General features: G+C 50.7%; 8 protein-coding genes across 8 annotated transcripts; 2 read left to right on the plus strand and 6 right to left on the minus strand.

Moving 5' to 3' along the window:
* Nucleotides 1-2,653: 2,653 nt before the first annotated feature.
* On the minus strand, nucleotides 2,654-4,680 carry BO66DRAFT_464344 (putative MFS quinate transporter; the record flags this gene model as incomplete). Its single annotated transcript, XM_025652460.1, has 4 exons — nucleotides 2,654-3,980; nucleotides 4,043-4,111; nucleotides 4,162-4,515; nucleotides 4,587-4,680. 4 exons carry the CDS (start codon nucleotides 4,678-4,680, stop codon nucleotides 2,884-2,886), a joined length of 1,614 nt encoding a protein of 537 aa, XP_025506992.1. The 3' UTR covers nucleotides 2,654-2,883.
* Nucleotides 4,681-5,393: 713 nt separating this feature from the next.
* Nucleotides 5,394-6,890, plus strand: BO66DRAFT_389299 (putative TIM barrel metal-dependent hydrolase). Its single transcript, XM_025646767.1, has one exon. It carries the CDS (start codon nucleotides 5,813-5,815, stop codon nucleotides 6,827-6,829), a length of 1,017 nt encoding a protein of 338 aa, XP_025506993.1. The 5' UTR covers nucleotides 5,394-5,812; the 3' UTR covers nucleotides 6,830-6,890.
* Nucleotides 6,891-7,441: 551 nt separating this feature from the next.
* Nucleotides 7,442-8,029, minus strand: BO66DRAFT_435610 (carboxymuconolactone decarboxylase family protein; the record flags this gene model as incomplete). The annotated part of the gene is made up of 1 exon (XM_025650862.1): nucleotides 7,442-8,029. One exon carries the CDS (start codon nucleotides 8,027-8,029, stop codon nucleotides 7,442-7,444), a length of 588 nt encoding a protein of 195 aa, XP_025506994.1.
* Nucleotides 8,030-10,124: 2,095 nt separating this feature from the next.
* BO66DRAFT_468965 (uncharacterized protein) lies at nucleotides 10,125-10,951 on the minus strand. The gene is made up of 2 exons (XM_025652689.1): nucleotides 10,573-10,951; nucleotides 10,125-10,471 (listed from the first exon to the last, which is right to left on the minus strand). The coding sequence occupies exons 1-2, from the start codon at nucleotides 10,921-10,923 to the stop codon at nucleotides 10,196-10,198; spliced, it is 627 nt and encodes a 208-aa protein (XP_025506995.1). The 5' UTR covers nucleotides 10,924-10,951; the 3' UTR covers nucleotides 10,125-10,195.
* Nucleotides 10,952-11,582: 631 nt separating this feature from the next.
* BO66DRAFT_464350 (uncharacterized protein) lies at nucleotides 11,583-13,238 on the minus strand. The gene is made up of 3 exons (XM_025652461.1): nucleotides 12,915-13,238; nucleotides 12,583-12,761; nucleotides 11,583-12,543 (listed from the first exon to the last, which is right to left on the minus strand). Exons 1-3 carry the CDS (start codon nucleotides 13,148-13,150, stop codon nucleotides 11,909-11,911), a joined length of 1,050 nt encoding a protein of 349 aa, XP_025506996.1. The 5' UTR covers nucleotides 13,151-13,238; the 3' UTR covers nucleotides 11,583-11,908.
* A 1,990-nt stretch (nucleotides 13,239-15,228) lies between these two features.
* Nucleotides 15,229-15,768, minus strand: BO66DRAFT_286895 (NAD(P)-binding protein; the record flags this gene model as incomplete). The annotated part of the gene is made up of 1 exon (XM_025643135.1): nucleotides 15,229-15,768. A coding segment is annotated over one exon (540 nt), but the record flags the coding sequence as incomplete, so codon positions are not given.
* A 1,497-nt stretch (nucleotides 15,769-17,265) lies between these two features.
* On the plus strand, nucleotides 17,266-18,144 carry BO66DRAFT_435614 (uncharacterized protein; the record flags this gene model as incomplete). The annotated part of the gene is made up of 2 exons (XM_025650863.1): nucleotides 17,266-17,439; nucleotides 17,506-18,144. The coding sequence occupies 2 exons, from the start codon at nucleotides 17,266-17,268 to the stop codon at nucleotides 18,142-18,144; spliced, it is 813 nt and encodes a 270-aa protein (XP_025506998.1).
* Nucleotides 18,145-18,609: 465 nt separating this feature from the next.
* Nucleotides 18,610-21,490, minus strand: BO66DRAFT_468967 (VPS28-domain-containing protein). Its single transcript, XM_025652690.1, has 6 exons — nucleotides 21,334-21,490; nucleotides 21,026-21,262; nucleotides 20,590-20,966; nucleotides 20,118-20,248; nucleotides 19,789-20,049; nucleotides 18,610-19,686 (listed from the first exon to the last, which is right to left on the minus strand). Exons 1-6 carry the CDS (start codon nucleotides 21,421-21,423, stop codon nucleotides 18,941-18,943), a joined length of 1,842 nt encoding a protein of 613 aa, XP_025506999.1. The 5' UTR covers nucleotides 21,424-21,490; the 3' UTR covers nucleotides 18,610-18,940.
* Between the last annotated feature and the right edge of the window lie 2 nt (nucleotides 21,491-21,492).

Genomic DNA, 21,492 nt, shown 5'->3' on the forward strand with positions numbered 1-21,492 from the left:
TAAGACCTCTTGCCATGCACTATGCCTAATGGATCAACAACAGCTTCACACATGGCAAGAGAGGATAAGCTGACCAGTCAGAAAGGGTGCCTTGAATCTGGTAGTGCAAGAAGCTAGCCCGGGAGAATACTTGTTCTGCTAAGACCAGTTGGCGAATGGCTGACCACATCTACGCGTGCAGGCTCTGCTGCCTGTGCCATTTTGCTTTCACTTCGGGCTGCCAGTTTCTGTTTGGAGCTTGCAACCTTGTGGTGCAGATTTGAGAGAGTATGTGCTTTTTCATGCCTCCTTTCTTTTCTTCTCGTTTGGTCTTTCGCTGATAGAAGAGACTATGACCCTACCTTCCAATGTCACCTAGGGTGCAACATTTGCTGTTGTCTCAAGTTTTCTGACCCTGGTATTGAAGGCATCGAAAGCTCCTCGTATGAACCTCCGCCAGAGGAAGCGTGCGTTGTCACTGATAGGGTTCGACATCGCGTGGGCCAAGACATAGAATAGAATAAGGTTGGTCCCACCATCGAGATGCTTGCGGTCTCGGAAATGTCTCAAACAGAGCCAAAAAGCTATAAACATAACCTCCTCCCAGTTTTCCCGACAAACCCCCGCGATCCAATGATCGATTCATTTCTAGGAGGCCAAGAGTCTTGGTCTACTCCGTGGATTCTCTTGATTGTCTTCCTCTTGCTTGCCCAAGGATTAAGGTTCACAGAATGCAAAAGTTAACTTAACGTCTACTTGTCTAAATCGAGTTGCTCCCCAAATAGGCATATAAGGCGAGTCTCCTCGAAGACAACATCCTAATCAAAACTTCCCCTTGTCGCTTCACTGTTGGCACAGCTCTCCTCCTATCGGAGACAGAAGAAGATGGCGGAAGTGCCGCTTCCATGGGAGCTCCCTCTTTTTGTCGCAGCAGCAGGAGAAACGGCCAAAATCACAAGGCTGTTGCAGGAAGAAGGTCAGGATGTGAACTTTCGCCATGAGGCATCTGGCCGAACCGCATTGTTCTGGGCTGCGGAGAACAATTACTGGGATGCGGTCAAGCTGCTCATCCACCGAAACGCCGACGTGAATGTCTGTGATAATCAGGGTCGAACACCCCTGGCCCAGGCAGCAGAGCATGGACACGCAGGTATCATCAACGAATTGGTCTTGGCTGGCGCCGATATCGAATCGCGGGATGCGCTTGGTCTCACCCCACTAATTCTGGCGACGCAAGGTGCCTCTGATCGTGCAGTTCGTGCTTTACTGGCAGCAGGAGCCGATCCGAATGTCCAGGATACCGAGGGCCTTGGTCGGACTCCTTTGTCATTAGCGGCGGAGCGAGGCTTTGAGAATGTTTGCAAGGCATTAATGGACGATGGCAATGCCGCGGTGGACCTGGCCGACACGTCGCGCCGGACTCCTCTATCGTGGGCCGCGATACACAGCCACGCCAAAACTGTCGCCAATTTGCTACGACACAATGCCAACATAGAAGTGAAAGATGCGGTCCATGGTCGCACACCTCTTGCTTGGGCTGTTGAGAAAGGGCACGCGCCGGTGGTTGAGATGTTGAAGAGAAAACACGCATTCATCGATGAAGAGAGAAAGCGCGACAGGGCAGCCTTGCTCCGTGAGCCAAGCGCTGCCCCTGCTAGCAGGCCTGAGCCGCTGCAAACTCGATCCCAAATCAGTGGACTCTCAGTTCCCGAGACGAGTGACCATCAAGACCGGGGTGATTTCCTAATTTGGGCGATCGAAAGCTCTCGTGAAGACGATGTAAAATCTCTGGTACAGCAGGGCGCTAGCTTGAACGAGCAAGATGAAAATGGAATGACAGCACTCGCTATCGCTGCGTACAAGGGGCAGACTGACACGGTGAAACTCCTACTGGAAGAGAACGCCGACCCAGACCCTTTGGATGCCTTTGGTCGAACGCCTCTGTCGTGGGCTGCAGAAGAGGGACATTTCGACGTTGCAGAGCTTCTCATTGAGAGAAAGGTTCGCATAGATCTTGGCGATGAGGCTGGAATGGCACCCATCTCATACGCAGCTTCTGGGGGACATGAATCCATCGTGTCTTTGCTTTTAGACGCCGGTGCATATCCAGATATGAAGGACGAAAATGGCCGGACACCTATGTCGATTGCTGCAGGGGAGAGCTATGATTCCATTGTGGCGCTGCTGTTGGAGAGGGGCGCCTCACCAAATGAAGGGGGCGACGAATCACCCTTGATCTTCGCTGTAGGCGACGACAATCTAGAATTGGCTGAACTGCTGCTCTCAAAAGGCGCGAATCCCTATTCGGATACGTATAGTATCACTGAGTATCCCCCTTTGGTTCTTGCAGCGGATTTTGGCAATGAAGCGATGCTCAAGCTGTTCTTGGAGTGCAATATTGGCTGCGCTGAAGTCAGGAGACCATGTCTGGAGAGCTTTGATTGAGTCTTCCCGGGAAGGCCATGTCGGAGTGGTACGCGCATTGCTTGATGAAAATCCTTTCGATGGCATGGAAGGAGATGACATGGACACAGATCCGCTGTTTTATGCCGAGGGCGAGGAACATGATGAAATCATCCAGCTCTTGGAGCCTTACTATGAGAATCATAAGCCCGCGGTCGAATCAGATGATTGAACACAAGTCGCCTTCTGTGTGGCTATACTTGGGTACGACAATTATGTATGAATGACAGAACATCTTTTTTGCGTGACTATAAAATGCATCTCTGCACTGGATCTCTGCACTGGATAATTCCGTCAAAACTGGTATCGGTGGCGGTGGTGTAGATTGTTACTTCGTAGACAAGGGATGAGAGGGAAGCTTTTGAGAAGCAAATACTCCCACAACACATGAAAATTCAACTTCTAGATTGATTGGCGAAGGGCGTTTCCTTTTCAGTTGACTCAAGGTTGGCAATGTCGATCCTTGGAGTCAGCATGTTTATGGTCAGAATGACCCGGGAGAGCGGTATAAGAGCCAGTATAAGCCGCAGAGGACGAAGCGATTGGGACATCTTTCGGTTTGGCACGCCAGCGTAAGTACCACGGGTAGTCAAAGAGGTCCCCCATGCGCTCCATGGGAACGCCTTTAGTCTCCGGCATCAATACACCAAGGATGATGAGTCCCGAAAAGCAAATGATGGACCAAAAGAGGTAAGCACCCCAGATATGCAAGGAGACAAACATATTCGGCGTGACCCGCACGACGGCAAACTGAAAGAACCAATGCAGCGTCATGCTCAGAGCGTAACAAACATTACGTATGCGGGTGGGGAAGATTTCCGCTCCGTAGAGATAGGGAACAGTGCAAAGGCCGATGGACCAGCCAATGGCATAGACAAAAACGGAGGCAATAGCAGCATTGGAGGCCGACTGATTGTGGCTCGAACCGGGTCGGAGACCCATGTAGATGCCCATGTATATGTGGGCAACCAGTTGAAGGGTTAACCCAGCCAAGGTGCAGCGGCGGCGACCCAGGTAATCAATCAAGCCCCAGGTAAAAGCCATGGTGAAGACAAGTTTGATGATTCCATAAATGCCAGAAGATATCAGAGAATTAGCATTCCCAGTGACGCCAGCATACTGGAAAATAGTGGCAATATAGTAGGTGATTCCGTTACCTCCGGTCCATTGCGCTATCGTTTGGATGATCATTAGAAGCCAGAATCGCTGGCGATAGTTGGGATTGATCTGAGATTCTTTGAATGCTTGCCAGTGTGTGACCGATTTCAAATCTGCTGCCTTTTCTCGCACTTGAGCATTGATGGCATTGAATTCATCTTCCACACCAGGATCGGTGATATGCTTGCCACGAAGACGAGCCAAGACGATACGTCCTTCTTGATAGCGTTGCTTTGAGATTAGGTAGCGGGGTGTTTCTGGAACCATGAAAGAGGCGAAAAAGGCGATACCAACAGGTATCAGCGGGATAGACTGCACTAGTTGGTATTGCGTGCGGGTGGCAGCCATGTGCAATGTAGCGCCATAATTGATGAAGAAGCCTGTCGAGGTTCCAACGTTAGACCACGATTGGGCCAAAGGGAGGTAGAAAAGTTTGTCCTACCCATGGCTAGAATAAGTAGTAAAATGACCATGAAAGTACTCACGACCAAGCCTCTGGTCTTCGCAGGGGCTAAGCACGATTAGTTTTGTCCAGATTTGACATCTCAAGCGATCACCCACCAATTTCCGAAAGGTACAACGGAGCGACCACTGTCAACGCGCCTGCTCCGAGACCACCCCATATTCTGGCGAAGAGCAACAGTCCATAAATCCCCGATGAGAAGATCTGAATAAATAGGCCCGATGCCCAGACCAGACAAGCCAAACGCCAGGCGGGCAATCGGCCGAGGCGGTCGTTCAAATCCAGAGAGAACAAGGCGCCAAAAGCTGCTCCTAGCACATTGAAAGACGTAATGTTGGCTTTGCGGTTGGCCAATCCAGCAGCATCATGTTCCCAGTGAGACCGTACCAGATTGTAGTCGTTTTGAAATGACTCGAGCTTGGTGCTGGCACTGAAGCCGCCCTCATCGTAGCCTGCAGCGCAGAGCACAAGCGATTAGTCGATGACGAGTTCAAACTGAGAAAGAGCAATCGGGAAACGATACCTTTGGGAATGCTTCCACATGCGATGATGAGAATGACCAAGGCGTAGAAAGGATTAGTAGTCCACCGCGACCAGTCGAGGGGCGCCCATCCCATAATGGCGCCAGGCGACGTCAACGCGTGGAGACGGGCTACCAGCCCAGGACAATTGAGGATATAATGATGAAAACAAGATATTAAGGCCTATCAAGGAAAATCTGGGGAAAGCTCCAGTCGCTGAGATCGCTGAGAGTGGAACACTTGGCCAGGGCCACGCTATGAATGACCACAATTTAGGCGACGAGATTAGAGTGGACGAGGAGCCGAGATGAGGTCGAGAGGGGGAAGAAATTATCCACTCCGCGCGGGGCGTGACTTTCTGCCTCTCGGCCAACTTCCGCCTTCTTCCTTCTTTCTCCTTCTTTCTCTCCGATGCTATTGTACCACTTTCTCTGCATCTCATCTGCACCCTTTCGTGACTTGTCTGCGCTCAGTGCATCATGATTTGACCAAAAAGTCCTTTTGAGTTCCATTTATTTCGTGACTTACTACGAATCATAGGAGGCATAAGAACTCCCAAATGTTTCTGAGTAATATCCGGGAAAACACCCGGCGGCTCGCACCGCCAGCACCCACCGGCAGGTGCCACTTCTTCCAGGAACTGTTCGCGAACAACTTAGTCCAACAGCAATTCAATGATCCAAGGCCTGTCACGGGCCTCCTTCGGATACACGGAATGCAATCATTGGCCTTTATTTTTCATACCAGATTTCTTTTTCCATCTAGCTCGCGGTCAAAGTCCGACCTCTTTACCCCTCTTGGGGTTCCCACAATCACCGAAGAGTGAGAATACATATTGGGATCAGCCCTGTCCTAGTGGGTCGCGAACTCCGGCAGTCCGGCTATATATTTCGCTTTGGTTCCCTTGCTCTTGGCCTGTAACTATTGCTTAGGCCGAGCTAGGCCCGTCCCCAGTATTTTATAAAACCATCGGCAAGCCGATGCGGAGTCTACCGTGATCCCTTACGAGTCTCCACAATTATTGTCGCCGAACGGGGGATTTCCTTGCCGGCTCGCGGTTTCAGGGTTTTCAAGTCAATCATGTCTCGATACGCGTGCTTTATGAAGGGAGTAGTGGGTAGGCTGCAAGACACGACTTTCGTGAGTTCATTCTGTCCCGAGTTGAACCTCATGTCCTGTTGACAGCTTTCCCTCATTCTTCGCATCACGTATCATGATTTTGCCCTCTATGACCAAAGTGCTCACAGACTTCAAGCCCAGGGCTGGTCTCTTCGGCAACCCCCGAGTTCTACTTAGCACTACATTGCTCAAAGAAGACAAGAGCAGTTATGACCACAGAGATATACGCAGAGCCACTACACGGGCCTCCCCAATCAAGCATCGCATACCTTCGGGAACATGGGACACGCACATGCACGTCGTTGACCCGCAGCGCTTCCCTGTCTCCCCCACCGCGGTGTACAAGCCTTCAAAGCATACGATCGAAGAGGCCATGGCATTCGAGTCTTCTTTGGGGATAGGAAAGATCATCCTAGTCCAGCCGTCAATATACGGAACGGACAATTCCTGTCTTTTGGAGGCACTCCGACACGTGGGGCCGTCTCGCGGGCGTGCGGTTGTGGTGATTGATCCTGCAACAATCGATTCCCAGACACTCGCAGATTGGCATTCAATGGGCGTACGGGGCGTGCGGGTGAACCTAAAATCAGTCGACACGGTGCTTGATGAACGTGACCTGACAGAAGTGCTATTGCAACATGCGCAGGTCATCCGGTCCCTCGGATGGGTCATCCAAGTCTACGTCTCGCTGGACATGGTTCCGATGCTTGAGAAGATTGTCCCTCAGCTGGGCGTCAAGCTGTGCATTGATCATTTTGGAAGCCCCGATCTGACAAGAGCTGACAGCTCTCTGCGAGGTGCATCGCCATTCGATCCATACAGCCTGGCGGGGTTTTCATCTTTGATATCTCTCCTTCAAGCAGGAGAGACATACGTCAAGATCTCCGCCCCGTACCGTCTCAGCAAGGACGGACAATACCGCGATCTGGAGGTAATGGCGCGAGAATTCCTGCGTGCGGCCCCTGAGCGAGTTCTCTACGCAACCGACTGGCCCCATACGCGCTTTGCTGGGATGGACATTGAGCCATTTACCGACACGTGTCTGCGCCTGTGCGAAAGTGTGCCTGGACTGGCAGATCGAGTATTTCGGCGGAATGCCGAAGTGATGATGGGGGAGGACGCATGATACGCTGATACAACCCGACCTTACGATTCATGACTAGATTAGCATAATACCACATACCATTGATCACATGCAATAATGCTCACCGGTAACATGGACGGCAGACTCCGAAACAATCAGATCAAGAATTACCATGTATGGATTGTCATCTCGGCCAGGTTCCGGGCCGCGGTGTGACCAGTTGAGAGAATAACCTTTTCCCGTCGGGAACAAGGAGGCAGATGAAATGTTCCCCGGGTAATCCGCGGCTATCCGAACGGGCTTAACGCTAATCCCCGTTGCCGTAGGGGCGCCTTCCAGCGACACTATTGCAATTTGCAGTGCAGTTCTCCTTAGTTTCGGGGAACTTCCGATCTGCGTTTTTCAACTATGGTTGAGTTCTGATTTCAACGCATCTAGATAGATCATGCTTCCGGTAAACCTTCAGCCTTCAAGCGCCTATGATCAAGATCTCTATTACGTTGCGACGACCGAAATATAGAGTGTCAACGTGTTCTTTTGTACGGGAGTTCCTCCAGCTGTACGATGGCCTATTCCGTCGAGAAAAACGTCTCTGTTATCCAGATTGCAGAATGCGATGCGTCGATTTTGTACCCCTAACCATAATCTCCACGATCACAATTTCGCTGAACGTGTAGAAGGCACCTGCACCCCAAACCCGTTCAACCCCACGGAGACCAGACAGTAATAGCCCACCAGGAAGACAAGTTCCTGCGCCCCTTCCACCCCAAACTCCTTGACAGCCCTATCCCAGAGAGGGTCCGGCAGTGGCCCACCCGCAAGAAGCGAGCGAGTCACCTTCAAGGCGCATGAAGCGTCCGAGTCTAGTTTGGGCAGGACTCGACCATTGAGAGTAGCCGCCACCGTGTCGATTCCTAGAAGCGGCGTAGCCAAGAGGGTGTGGGCATAGATCTCATAAGCAGCTCGATAGTGGGCGGCGACGGCCAGGATGGCGACTTCTCGCACGGGACGAGACAAATGGCCCGGCCGGGCGAGGAGGGTTTGAGTGAGAGGTATCAGTGCCTTGCCAATAGTCGAATGGTGGATTAGGGGATTCCAGGGTCCGAGAAGAGCCCCTTCAGCTGTGTGGCTCACGACGGTGCTGAATCTGTCGCCGATGATCCGCTGAATCTTGTCGTAGAGGGACTTCTGTGCTGGGGATAGGTCTTTGGGAGAAACAGGAGGAAGGCGGGTGGATGACATTTCGAGATTTGCTGGCAACGTACGGACACTAAAGAGCTCGTTGTAAGTGTCTGTGCGTGGGAGGTTTTGCCTTCCCTAGTTGAAGCACAAGGCATTTCTGAAGAGTTATATCGCAGAGCACAAGATAGAAATACACATATACTGTCATCTTAGTCGATGATTGAAAGCGGTATAACATCCTTTGCAGGATTTGTCCCGCCACCCAGCCCAATTCCTGGATGAGATGAGGTGCTTGGCATTAAGGCCAATACGCCGTTAATATTTTAATATTGAATGATACAAGTGAAGGCATGTTCTTCACCGGAATACAATTCAAGCGCATGCAGTGGTGCTGGTCTGCAGATCTCTGCTAGCGGCGTCAACGTAGTTGCAGAAGGTTTGTGGCGTCTGCCGGCCCAATAAATCCGTAGAGTTATAGTATATGCAGCTGTACTGTGACGATTCGGGGTGGCGGGCTGGGTGAGAACCAAGGGAGACTATGACATACAGACTTAGAGGACAATGATCTGAAATGTTAAGTCGGTATGGCTGTTTTGGCGAGGGTTACTGAGTGTCTTCTTCCAGGTTGCTTAGAGTACTTTCCCGAAAAGGATGCCTGCTTCAAGGACTGCCTGACCAGAGACATATAGACATATGCTATAAGGTGCGTGGTCTGAAAAGGTGTTCCGCTTGCCCTGGCCTGTGAGGCTTGGAGGCATTGATTCACTGCATAGAATAGATTGCAATATTTGACGGCACTATATAGCCTTTGGACGAACAAAAAAAGAGCCAAAAGTACCAATTACTAATGCACTTTAGTCTAGGCAGTAATATGATACGCAAAAGAATTTTGGTTCATGAAAATAGCCTATGAACGAGACAATAACAATCTCGATAAAAGTAACCCAGAACCAGCACTGCATCTGGCTTCGTTATCTCTGCCCAATAGCACACTGATTTCTTTTTTCAGCCTGACGAATATGATTCGTTCATACCCGTATGAACCCAACCCCGTCGGTACTAGGTCTTCTAGCCTTGAAAATTAGATGCAAATCTTCAGACCTCATTGTCAAGCCAGACTTGGTCTTTTCCAATATTCGTTCCGGGCCCTGATCGGGTGGCATCACAAGATCACAGTGCATGATAATCCTTGCGACAACATACTTCATCAGCTGAATTACCAATTTCTGCCCAGGGCAGCGATGGGTTCCAAAATGGAACGGTTGAAACGCCATTTTTCCCGGCTCTGTGACTAGGTGTGCCTGACTAGTTCATCGACCTGGAATGAACTCGGCTGATAGCTTGAACTTTCTGTCATCGTGGAACATGTCGTACATCGAAGATTGACGTTCCCAGGTATATGTCTGTCACCCATAGTGAGACCATGCGGTCGTGTTCTCGTCTGCATTAAGTTGGGCGGGGTTAGAGAGGGGTAAAGTCTCTTTTACAATAGCTTCAAGATGATCCAATCGCATCACCTGATCATAGGTCATAGAGCCGCGGCTGGGCAACCGATCATGTATCTCAAGCCGAACCTTGCGTACTTGGTCTTCGTGGAGTGCAAGATGATATAGGATTCCCATCAAAATGGTGGTTGTTGCATCACTAGGTTTTTATATGAACCGTTCTGCTCACATTTTATCAGAAACCAAGGAACGCACCTACATGGCGACCATAAAGACTGTCACCGTATCACCCTATGCATAAGAGGTCTTCTGCTTATGCGAAAGGGAAGAGACCATGCTGGAATCAAAGAGCATGGAGAGCAGAGTTTCTTTGGGGCCAATGGACTGAGGAAACCGTTAGCTGCACGCCATGTCGGAGCATGTGCCAACATTGGGCAGGCATACATCTCTCCACTTTTCAGCTTATGTTCTCCTGTGTTCAGAAAGCCCCGTAAAATCTTTTTGAATATAGGAAGACCCTCCACGAATGATAAGGCCCGGATGATCTGACCGTAGATTATCATGCCATCTAAGTAGGTAGACAATGTTTTGTTGAGAAAGGACTCGTTTCGAGCTATACGGTCAGGGATCCTGTCACCACCCAAGCCTTGCAGCGTCTAGCTTTCACATTTAGTATGTAACATGTTGTGCTAATCGATGTCCATACAGGCCAGGCTTTCAACATGGGCTACTGGTGTGATCAAAGGCGCAGACAAACCCATATCTTCCTTAGAGCGGCAGATCAAAGTTTTGCCGCCACACTCTTACTTCCGGTTTCCGGTTCCGCTGCCCTCGATTTCTTGGCGGAGGCATCACAGCGCTCTTGCAAGACGGCATGCAACTTCTTCCAGCCACCTTCTTCTCGAGTGAGATCCACTGGGCTCCCGGACCGATGGTGGAAGAACACATGACAGCCATCTGACTCTGAAACGATCGCATCTTGCGCACAGGACCAATTGACAACCCGGGAAAAGAACCGGTCCCGCCGAACTCCTTCAATCCGAATCCCAGTGATCAACTATTCGCTTTATCAGAGACGGTCCAACGATCAAAAGCAAAAGCAAAGAGAGCAACAGCCGTAACTTAGTCATGATTTGACTAGGAGCATGAAGTACACACCAAATCAGGATACTTGACGGGTCTCAGTATTTTGGTTGAATATCGATTGGTGACCACTCCTATACCACGAGACTTAAAAAAGTCTTCAAATAGCCGGTCGCCGAGGACTTCTTCAAATGACTCAAAGAGGCGATAGATGCATGTGGTGGCGATGGAGGTGTACTGTGGAGCCTGGACATGGCCCCAGGGGTCCTGATCCGCGAAAAATGAAACTGGATGCGAGGACAGTGTGTCGTACTCATACCCTTGTTCTGCTAAAGTCCGTAGGATACGCTCGATCCTTCTGCGATAAAACTCGCTGCCATCAGGATGCTGGTATGAGGATGCGTTGAGGGCGGATTTGGGTCCCATTTTGCAAGGAACCCGATTCTTGAGGAACGTGTAGTGCACTGTTGCTAGTGGTGCCTAGGAGTAAAAGATACAAGACTGCTGTCTGTTCATGAATTATAAGAAGGTGACGGATCGATATGTTCCAGTGTGCGGACTTATATACATGCCAGAGACACCTGAAATTTTCAATCGGCTTTGTTGCGAATGCCTTCGGGCTTGAGGTTGTAGCCTAGCCTCCCATGCAGGCTTATACCGAGCAATTGAGCTCTGACCGCTTGGAATAACGCAAGGGCACTATGAACCAATCAACAATATGTTATCATCCTTCACCGAGGGAAGCATTAAAGCTCACTACCGGGCTTCCCGGGTGACAATGCAGAAACAAGCCATTAAGTATGCCGTTTGATCAAGGTGGAAGATTCAAATATATCAACCGCAAGTGGCTTACTACATAATACAGGACAGTTGACGTTTGATGAACAGACACACATACAATATTCAGTTGAAATGCGTCAGGGCGATACCTACTCAGACAAGGTCAAGAAATAGGCACAGCCATAACTTACTCACATTTGAATAGCCCATCAAAGCCCGCTTTTGTAGAGCAGCCTGGGCTCTTAGATGGGTATCATCTGTGTGAATTCTTTTGATGATTGTGTGAATCCACATACATCTCTTCTTGATTGTGTCCATTCTCTCCTAATGTCCTAATGCGCCAGTCAGTTTCGCGCAAAGGGTGCAGCCCCCATAGGATGAGTAACAGAGTGCTCATCTGGTTGCGCAAGAGCAACATTTCCATGAACTGACGATTTCGTGCCTCAATGCTAATTCGCGAGTAGAATGTGTTCAGCATCACTCTAGCTCTCGCAATAACACAACGGGGACGAGAGCGATACATACATAGGATGACCTTGACTTACCCTTTTCACCTACGTATCCACGAATCGAAACGGTGAGACTTAGCAGGATGCATATTTGGTACTAAGTATGAGCAATCTAACGCCAGCTATATGGGCACGCTATGGGGTTGAAGACTCATGAAAACCTCGCCATCGTGCAAAGGTAGCGCCCAATAGGGTAGGGGCACGTGGGGGGAGGGCAACTGGGACTGATCTTCTGCTGAGGTCAAGTTCTGCCAGTGGAAATTATCCTCAGAGGGGGGCAATATCAAGTCCCCCTTTGACAAGCGCACCTCTGAAAGCACAATCTCGAGCTGCGAGACGATCTCGTCCCTACTCCAGCTCTTGACTGAAGCGCCAAACCTTAGTTCCCCTAATCTTCCGAGGTGTGCGTTGCAAATATTGGACCATGCCATCGACTTAGCCCACATCAATAGACCCACCACGAGATCGCTGGGGATTGGAGGTTGGCTGGTTCTAAATACTAGACGCAAGGGAAAGCACGCGGGCGAGCACCAGCAGTCCGCCGAGTGTTTGGTGCCGGTGGCCATCGTACCCTCTGGAACTTGGTCGGATTCCACCAGGAGTGGGTTTGTTTCCTCCAATGCGACGTCAGAGGCTGAGTCAGTGGATCCAGCGGTGCTGATTCCAGACAGCGATCCAGATCGGTAGACGCGGCACCTTCGAGCCCTAGGGTCTCGATCTATGTGACAGGAATGAGTAAAGGAGGGTCCTCGATTCACTTCTCAGGAGGTGTACGTACCCAGGGGTAGACGCCTACGAGCCAGAGTCACAGAAGGTAGACTCCTAAGCACGCGCTCTACATCGCTCGGCATCAGAGTGCAGCCTTGCCGAGACCGGCGCGGTCGTTGGTGAATGCTTCTCTTCAACAGGCTCACCGCTTCGTCCGTGGACTGCATAGATCGACTGAGAGTGGCTAGGAGGCTAAGCAGATGCTTACTCCAGGAGGTCGGAGCCATGTGCGCGGGAATCACCTGGTGTATAGGTGATTTCCACTGGTCCATGATGATGCGCATGTTGATGGCTTTCGCTCGATCTGATCATTTGAAGCGCTGGAGGATGGGTAGAATTGTCTCGCGATAGCTGATCAACTGCCGGTATTGCTCGAGGGATTCATACTTGAAGGTCCAAAGATCATTCCGTAGCATGTGTTCCCAGCCGACATGGATAATCTCTGCCAGCCGTTCATCGGCGACAACGCCCGCGTTAAACACCTCGGTCAAAATCTCGAGTTGACAGAGTTCAGGCTGTCCCTCGAGCTCTTCAGCGAGAAGTTCTCTAGCATCGACCGCAGGTCTGGCACACAGTGACTTTCTAATGTGTTCCATGTTGCTTGCGTGACACTGGATTTCCAAGTGCTCGTGTCGTGTGTGAAGCTGGTGAAGGGCCTTTTTTTGTTACCATTCCAGAGCCCGCCCTACGACGATGAGTATCTATGATACTAGGTGTCCGCGTTGAGAACAAGATAAATCCAGAAAGCAAGGACGCAGGCAGAATCATCACACCTAACCTTGATTTCATAATGAAGACTCTTGTTTGATGCATTCTTCAGTATCTTTGCAGTATCTTGCAGTTACAGAAGCATCCCACATTTCCTCAATTCTGCCCGCTCACCACCCACATCATTTCATATCTTAGCTTCAGCATTTGATTTCCAAAAATGCGCAGCTCATGCAGCAAACCAGGTTATGTGATCGGGCCGTCTTCGTCGCAGAGAATGACGCCTATGTCGATGTCGATGCTATAGTCGGACCTACGATAAAGGAGAAAGGACTCAACTTCCAGGTTACATTATTCACAGCATTGGTGCATGTATGCACTTATGCCCAACTTGTGAAGTGATTCCCCAGTGTTTAGGCCGCCTTGCCGACTTCTAGAGCTTTGGAAATGTCACGATTCGCAAGCAACTCTTGTAACTGACAGTCTGTTCCCCAATTGCACTTGCTTATGAAACATAATCTGATGTCGCTCACTTGTGGTCAAGAAAATCATCCTCTTCCATTGACCCCTGCAAGGGTGACGCGTATTCCGTGCACAGCATCACGAGTAAGTCATGCGTTTCGCGCTTCTTTCCCAAATAGTGGCATGCGGCCTATGATGCTATGGTGAGCACGATTGAGTACCCCAGAGAGGAGAAGCCTATAGTCAGCCTTCGATCTCATGCTACTGAAGCTTCACAAAATAGCGGGTGCATAGTCAACAAGCCACCAGCTCTCGCTAAGAAGATTTCGGTCACCTAAACTGCAGTCTTCTTACTCAAACTGTCAAGAGTTGTAGAAGTCGGAAATTCGGTTTTCTTCAAATTATTCTTATGATCCTACTTGAGAGGCGAAAATAGCAACTTCTTCAAATGTCAAGATTCACCGTCAGCAGCTTATGCTGGCAGCTTAAGCCGAAGACGATAACGAATGATTGGATACGGTTTAAGGACTATATACTCAGACTCTGCATAGCAACTCAAATGACTCGGCTCGGACATATTGAAGTGTCAGAAGTAAACAAGATGAATAAGTGAATCCGTTAAGTGGATCCACACGTCGGGCATGACAAATATGTTTCGCTGCGAGTGGAACCATCGAAGAAGTATCTGACTACAGTGGTGTTGATATTTGCAGGTGCTCGATTGTTCTACATCTTCTCGTCAGAGACCAGAACACAGAGGTCTTTGACTCCAAGCCAGAAAAGTCCATCGGGGCCAGGCCAGCTCAGCAGCCATTGCAGCCTCAAGAGCATCCCAAGTCCGCGTCAAAAGAGTATCAGACCCATAGTACCCGCCACATGAGCATCTAAACCCAGACAGGATGGAGTGAATAGTTTGGTGAGCAGTCTGGGCTCAAGTGCCTGTGCATACTCTCCTGGTACATGCTGTCTTTTTTTTTTTTTTTGGCTCCAAGAATGTACAAGAGCCTGTGGTGGCTTTCCGCTGCAATAGCACACGAAAAGCAGCAGATCAAATGTGTCGGTGTCCCGAGTAATTCGGCCACGTGATCCAAAGGAATTACCAGGCTTGTTCACTCACGGAGAACCCAACTAGTTCGACCACCTTCCAGATTACCCATCCCCGAGTCCCTCAATCGCTTATCAAATGAATTTGGGGTGACAAAGGAGAAAACTCGTGCGGTGCCAATTGACCATGATAGTGGGGCCACCTCTTGTAGCCCCTTCATGGAGCAAGCTGGGGGACGCCCGCTAGCTTCTGATAGAGTCTGTCAAAGGCTCCTCTCCATGGTTCTATCCAACGGACCAGAGGCGCGATGAAGCAGAGATAGCCACAGGCTATCTGGGTCGGGGGACGAGCCCGATTTTCGAGAAGCTTGCGAACCACTTTTTTCGCAAAGACTCGTCTGTCGATTGCCTTCTTGAGGAAATGCTGATATGAGGATGACAGAGGTGTAGCTCCCACCTGGTTTGATTCAGTCGTTGCCAGCAGAGGGGTTGATATAAAACCACTGCGAAGGTAGACAACCCGAATCCCCAATGGCGCAAGTTCGTTGCGAAGGATATCGTTCAAAGCCGCCAGCGCAGCTTTCGAGGCGGAATAAACACCAAAGCCCAAAAAGGGAAGATCTGCAGTTATGGATCCGTGATTAACCACAATTCCCTTGGAGGCCCGCAGTTGTGGAAGAAAAGCGTTTGTCATTGTGATTACTGAGAATGCGTTGGTCCGGAAACACATTTCCACTTCTTCGATAGTAGCTTCTCTCAATAGACCGCTTGGTAAACATCCCGCATTGTTGATGAGTACATCGAGAGCTGGAACAGAATCTGAGAGTGCTTCGATGGATTTTGACGAAGTGACATCCAGGTTGAAAGTATGTGCGCCCATAGTTTGCAGCTCTTTGAGACGAGCTACATCGCGAGAAGTCACGTAGATATCGTGCCCCTCACTCAAAAGTTGCCGGGCCAGGGCATCACCCGCCGATCCTCGTGACGCTCCCGTAATCAAACACTTCAATGGATGCTGCGTGTTCATAATGCTCAGTTGCAGAAACCGTAGAGGAAGAAGAGAGTAACAATGAAAAGTCCCAAATATCGTCGTGCTAGAACCAAGAACTCTTTTATGTACGTATCCAACTTAATCAATTCTACTTTTGTTCGAAGCCTTGCCCAATCGACAGCGACTATATCAGTCGGCCCCGGTAATGATGCCAAGCCCATAATCAACGGTCAAAGCCAGGAAATGGATGGCGTATCCTGTGCATTTCAGCGCTCCATGAGATATCGAAAGTTCTTCGAGACACTCTCGGGACTGAGGGGAAGCTCCGGGAGTCAAAATCCTGCTTGGCCTGCGTTCGAGTGGTACCAATCACACAAGGACGCTACTGCATTGGCCTGTTTGGTTCTCCAGCCTAAGCTTGGGGGAGTGCGAAGCCCGCAGAGAAAGGCCCAGCCTGGATTCAAGGATGGCGGGACCGGCGGTTGTCTTTACTGAGTATGGACTTGCACAGCTCAAACTGCAGAATCGCAACTCGACAATCGAAGAAGCATATTTTCATCCGCGACGTCATATAGTTCCCCGACACTTTCTTTCTTGAGAACTCAGCCCTAAGTAAGAAAAGAGTATACTGAGTATCGCAAACAAGGTGAAATTAAAACTGGATGAAGCACCCCCCCCCCCCCGAGACTCGGAGCTCGTCACCTCTGCCATTCTTAGCATCTTCGAAGAAAAGCCTGCGCTATACTCGGGTTACGATGTCTCACCAGGAATACCTCCATGAGCTGGATGCCCATGGCATGTTGCTGGTTCAAATAACTTACTATGTTCCATTTATCGAAGGGTACGAGCTATCCTTCTTGCAAGACTGCTATGATAAATTGGTGGAAAAGTGGCCGATCCTGCAGGGCTCCGTTGATATAAGAGTGAGTTATTTGCCGAATTGGAAGTCTTCTTAACGGGAAAATCACTCATCGTTGAGGTTCTTTCCAGCGGCGAGAAATAAACAATTATACGAGCTCCAAGATTCCTGGGTTTCAACCTATCAATATTGAACAACGTGATCTTGGTATATACGACCCCGTGGGCTCTATGTTTTCACGCCATCCTTATTACGTCTCCTTTCCAAAAGGATAGCGAAAAAAGTCACCCTGGGAAAGCTGAGGCCCCGGGTGTTTGCTATCAGTGTGACCAGGATGAAGGGATGGTCTGTGATAGGATTCCATATGGACCATTCACTTTGCGATGGTGGTGGTAGGCTCTGCTTGATTGTCTGATAGAGAACTGGGCCGCTTTGCTAATGCATCCGGGGTGTTTCCGCTTCTCACAGGACTCAACAAGATTATTCGTGCATACTGTGATATCATCCAAGGAAGAAAGCCTGGCCCCTTGAGGAGGAGACCAAGAAGCGTGCAGCTAGATCAGGAGAGGAGACCGACAAGCCTCAAAGGGCCGAATGTCGACAATGATTGCCGTGGATCCACAATCGGAGATGTTGTGGGAGGATCAATGACCGCAGGATGGAGCCTCATCAAGGAGACATTCCGAGATTTCTTCAAGGAGCGGATGGACGGTCGAGTGCATGTGCCCGAGCAACTCGTTCGGAAATGGCGAGACGAGTGCATAGCTCAAGGCATTCGGGCGACTACACATGACACTCTTATAGCTTGGATAGCACGGATAGTAGGTTCTGCTGCCATGAGTACTCGCCCAGGTAAGTAAAGTGCGTTGACATCAACAATTCTGCAGGTGTTATCAACTTCCCCGGCGCCGAAGTGGCGGCCATTCAACGTTGTTATCCCGATCGGGTTTCCCACATTGCTCGACGATACAGCCCATGAGAACGTACTAGAGAATAGCTTCATACTATCTTCCCTGACTTTGAACCCAGAGGAAGGAAACCTCTCGATTGCAAGCATCGCCAAGCAAATCCGCACGATGATCGATGCTTCCAGGCAGATCGACAATCTGCAGTCCGCCATTGAAAAACAGGCCAGAAACCGCTTCTCTCTAACATACCCCTTGACCAAGGAAGTAGGTTCTCCAGATCCGTGGCTGTTATTGTCTTCCTGGGATGCGATCGCACCCGATGAGGTCGCGGCAGCAGCCTTCACAGCACCTGGCAAGACTCCGTTCATCTCATGTGACGAGCTGAAGATTTTTCCGATGTGCGATCTCACAATCCCAAATCTGAAGAACACCCTATGCTCTTTCAAGTGTCCGTGCGGTGGGTACTGGCTCCTCGGGCCCCTTCTGACCCACGCATGGGATGCCGCCCATGCAGCCGTTGCTGCCGAGATGTCTGGGATTTCGAATGTGGATGCTGGTTCTCGTCTTGTCAAGTGCGAACATGGGAAACACAAGACTGTCATCAAAAGTCTGCTTTGAGAGCAAGAGGCACACGCGGGAGTTCAAAGTCATATCGTACCTGTTGAATGGGAAGGAAGGCCTGGGAAACCTTTGCAGATCTGGAGACGAGGAGGGCAACCACAGTCTTCCCTCCTTCTCCACCCGCCTCTCAACCTCCAGAAGCCTCACACATAACATCCTGAAAAGCTTGACCGACGCATTTCACGGGTCGATGTGCTACAACATCGTGTTGAACAAACTAACCTAAAGCTCTAGAGCATACACCAAAAAGATTCAGACTTCGCGCAGGACGGCATCTGAGTGGCGTGGGAAGAAAAAGCAACGGCATTTGTTCCATTATTACGCTTCTTGCAAAACAATTTTCCCCTCTACACATCCATTTGGTGTTGACGTCATGATCGAGGTGTGTGGAACTCGAGACGTAGACGGTATAAGCGATATTTGTTGTTTTGTGAAGGATGAATGAAATAGATAGATCTATATATCGAGTCTTGGGATATGCTATATCTAATACTACAAACGCTCTATGTAGCTCTAGATTTGGAACGGAGGAACCGGGCTCTCCAATGTGCGAATCGCCCGGCTTAGTCGGTGTATGATCTCTATCACGTTAGTCTTGATGGCGTATGGCAGTTGCTGATGCTGATGCTGATGCTGATGCTGATGCTGAAGCTGATGCTGTTGATGCTATATGTGGGGTGAATGTGCTTTCGTGACGTCGTGGAAATGTCTGTCGCTGAATGGATTTGCCTGGTCCACCACTTTTGGTGGAAAGGGAAACGAGGACGGCGGAGATGGAAACTGAGTTTACAAGCTAAAGCTTCTCACTCCATCCCCAAACAGACCACCAGCATCGCACCTCGAGGGCCCCACCATCGGCCGACTCCCAATCATCGTAGCCGACCTCCTCGCCCTCGTCGACAACCGCCAGTCCGAGCTGGCCCATCCGCTGCCGGAAGTCCTGCACCTGCGGGAGGTACGCGTCGCGCAGGGGCATCTCGACGACAACGCGGGCGTTGAGCCCACGGCTGAGCCAGTGGGTGACCGTATCGACGAGCCACTTGGGGTGGTTTGGCGAGTACAGCGGGTCGGCGGCGAGGATGAGATCGTACTGCTCGGCGGGCGTTGGGAGGGGCGTCGGTGGCACGGACCAGTCCAGCACGCCGGTGGTGACCGTTGCGCCGGTGCGGTTGAGTAGCTCGACGTTGAGGGCGGCGTTGTGCGCGAGGTTGGGCACGATGGCGGGAAGGTCGGTGAGGTGGATGCTGGCGGAAGGGCCACGGAGGGCCGCGAAAGAGAGGCCAACAAGCCCCGTGCCGGCGCCGAGTTCGAGCGCGCGGAGAGTACGCTCCGGGTGGAGCTGCGGCGTGGTGGTGGTGGTGGGGACGAGTTGCGGGGGGGATTCGAGGAGGGAGTGCAGGCGAATGGAGAGGAGGTAGGATGACACCCAGGTTTTCATGCCCAGGTTGTCGCTGGTCAGGGATGGTTCATGCAAGGTGAGCGTGTATTCTTCGCCGTGGGAGGTCGGGATCATGAAGACTCGCGACATGGCGGGCATTGCTATGTGGTGAGTGTCAGATCGGATCCTCTATCGACCCAGCCAGCCCTCTCCGCCGGCGGTGATGATCACGGCTACGACAAGCTACATTTCGTTCTACGTACCGGTTCGACCTGAGCGCTCGCTGAGTCTAGCCGCAGCGGCGTCCCAGACAGCCTCCCGAAGCTCCTCGGTGTCGAGCCATGCCAGGGGACTCGAGATGATCGAGGTCAGATAGCGGGTGATACCGGCCGGGTGGACGGTCTGCGCCTTCACCGCTTCAGGGGCTGTGAGACCAAAGCTTCGCGGCTTTGTTGTCAGAAGACTGAGAGCCTGGATGAGTTCAGTGCCTGAGGGCTTAGTATGGATCTGGGGAAGATCGAGCACTGTGACGGGCTTATCAGTTCATTATCGCTCCTATCTATCAGGGGCTAAAGTGGAGGGGCAAACGCACCGTGGATAGGCTCATCGGGATCGGCGCTGATCATGATGTCGGTATGCGGAGGGACGACTTGACTGTGCTGGATGCGATGCAGGATGGTACAGAAGTTGATGAAGCTGGTCTTTTTCTTATAAGCCCCGGATCTGTGGCGAAATGAGCGATGGGGATAGAAGATCTGGGCCTGCAAAAAAAAAGTCGAGATTACCCAAAGAGGAAAGGCTGGTGTGCGTTGTTCCGCGGATCGGATCCGCTCCGGCGGCGCAGTTGAACCTTCACACCCCGAGATAACCAGATAACCACGTTTTCCATCTGATCAAATACACACTCTCTGGAGACCGCCATCTAGACATGAAAGAAAACATGGAGAATTCGGTTGGTATCTAACCCCAAACGCCTAAGCACCAATGCTGCAAGATAAAAGACATTCACCCCCTCTGAATTTAATAGGCCGACTCAGCCTAGAGTCGATTTAAAACCCATGTACGCTTGCTCGATATCAAAGGACAGTTCTCTGGCCTGCTCCTCACTGAGTTCCTCGGTCGCTCGCATTTGATTCAATGTGATCAGCCACTGGATAATCTTACCCCGGTTCTCAAAGTCCGCGTCTGTCACCTTGTTGACGGACTGGATCACTTCGGAGAGCAGAGGGTACAATGCATCTTTCGAGACCATGTTCAATTTCAGCGCATCGAGGAAAGTTATGAAGTTCTCGGTGGCTGTCAGAATCAAAGTGCCAGAAGCGCCGCCTGGCGGACCTGTTGCTGCCGGGGCCATGTTCGCCGCGGGGGTACTATGAGTGGCTTGTTCCACTGTGGCGGGGAGCCCAATTCGTAGACGTTCGGTGGCACGGGGGCATTCCAACTAGAGACGCGCATAAACAATCAGCCATGAATGATCCAAACTGATGAGGATATACTCACCCCCCATTTTCGCTTGAAAGTCTCGAGGTCGACGAATTCTCCGGCGACGATATCATCTCCCAAGCTAGACTTGTACTGCTTCAGTAGACGAGTGCAGGTCTCCGTGTACTCCGATTCCGTGACCACGTCTCTGATATACGCCTTCTCAAGGCCATCCAAAGTGACGATGATACTGTAAATCTCCGCCAGGGATTCGTGAAGATCGCGCTCCGCCGAGCTAGAAGCTAGCTTCACTTCCTGGCATTGCGCGTAATGTGACCAGTCAGCGAGCTGCGATCCAGCAAGCAGACCGTACGGCTCTAGCTTACCTCATCGAGGTTGATGGACGCAGCCAGCGCCGGGTTGGGCGTATAACTGTAAGGCGTCGGAGCATATGACAAAGGCCGTTGCGCATACATGATTGAAGCGATTATGTTCGGATGAATTGAGGTAAATGACAAGTGATGCTCGAACTGGACTGGCCGGTG

Source organism: Aspergillus aculeatinus (assembly GCF_003184765.1).
Source record: "Aspergillus aculeatinus CBS 121060 unplaced genomic scaffold BO66scaffold_8, whole genome shotgun sequence".
Lineage (NCBI taxonomy): Eukaryota > Fungi > Ascomycota > Eurotiomycetes > Eurotiales > Aspergillaceae > Aspergillus > Aspergillus aculeatinus.

Bases quoted from the DNA above. Each gene is read 5' to 3' on its own strand.
- BO66DRAFT_389299 (XM_025646767.1), top strand. From the start codon at position 5,813: ATGACCAAAGTGCTCACAGACTTCAAGCCCAGGGCTGGTCTCTTCGGC.
- BO66DRAFT_468965 (XM_025652689.1), bottom strand. From the start codon at position 10,923: ATGGGACCCAAATCCGCCCTCAACGCATCCTCATACCAGCATCCTGAT. The intron at 10,472-10,572 runs GTGTGTACTTCA...TAAAGCGAATAG, and splicing joins CCGTCAAGTATCCTGATTTG to TTGATCACTGGGATTCGGAT.
- BO66DRAFT_464350 (XM_025652461.1), bottom strand. From the start codon at position 13,150: ATGGAACACATTAGAAAGTCACTGTGTGCCAGACCTGCGGTCGATGCT. The intron at 12,762-12,914 runs GTTGATCAGCTA...GACCTCCTGGAG, and splicing joins TCCCTCGAGCAATACCGGCA to TAAGCATCTGCTTAGCCTCC. The intron at 12,544-12,582 runs GTAGGCGTCTAC...CCTCCTGAGAAG, and splicing joins ACCTTCTGTGACTCTGGCTC to TGAATCGAGGACCCTCCTTT.
- BO66DRAFT_468967 (XM_025652690.1), bottom strand. From the start codon at position 21,423: ATGTATGCGCAACGGCCTTTGTCATATGCTCCGACGCCTTACAGTTAT. The intron at 20,967-21,025 runs GTGAGTATATCC...GCGCGTCTCTAG, and splicing joins CTTTCAAGCGAAAATGGGGG to TTGGAATGCCCCCGTGCCAC. The intron at 19,687-19,788 runs GTACGTAGAACG...CTCACCACATAG, and splicing joins CGAGCGCTCAGGTCGAACCG to CAATGCCCGCCATGTCGCGA.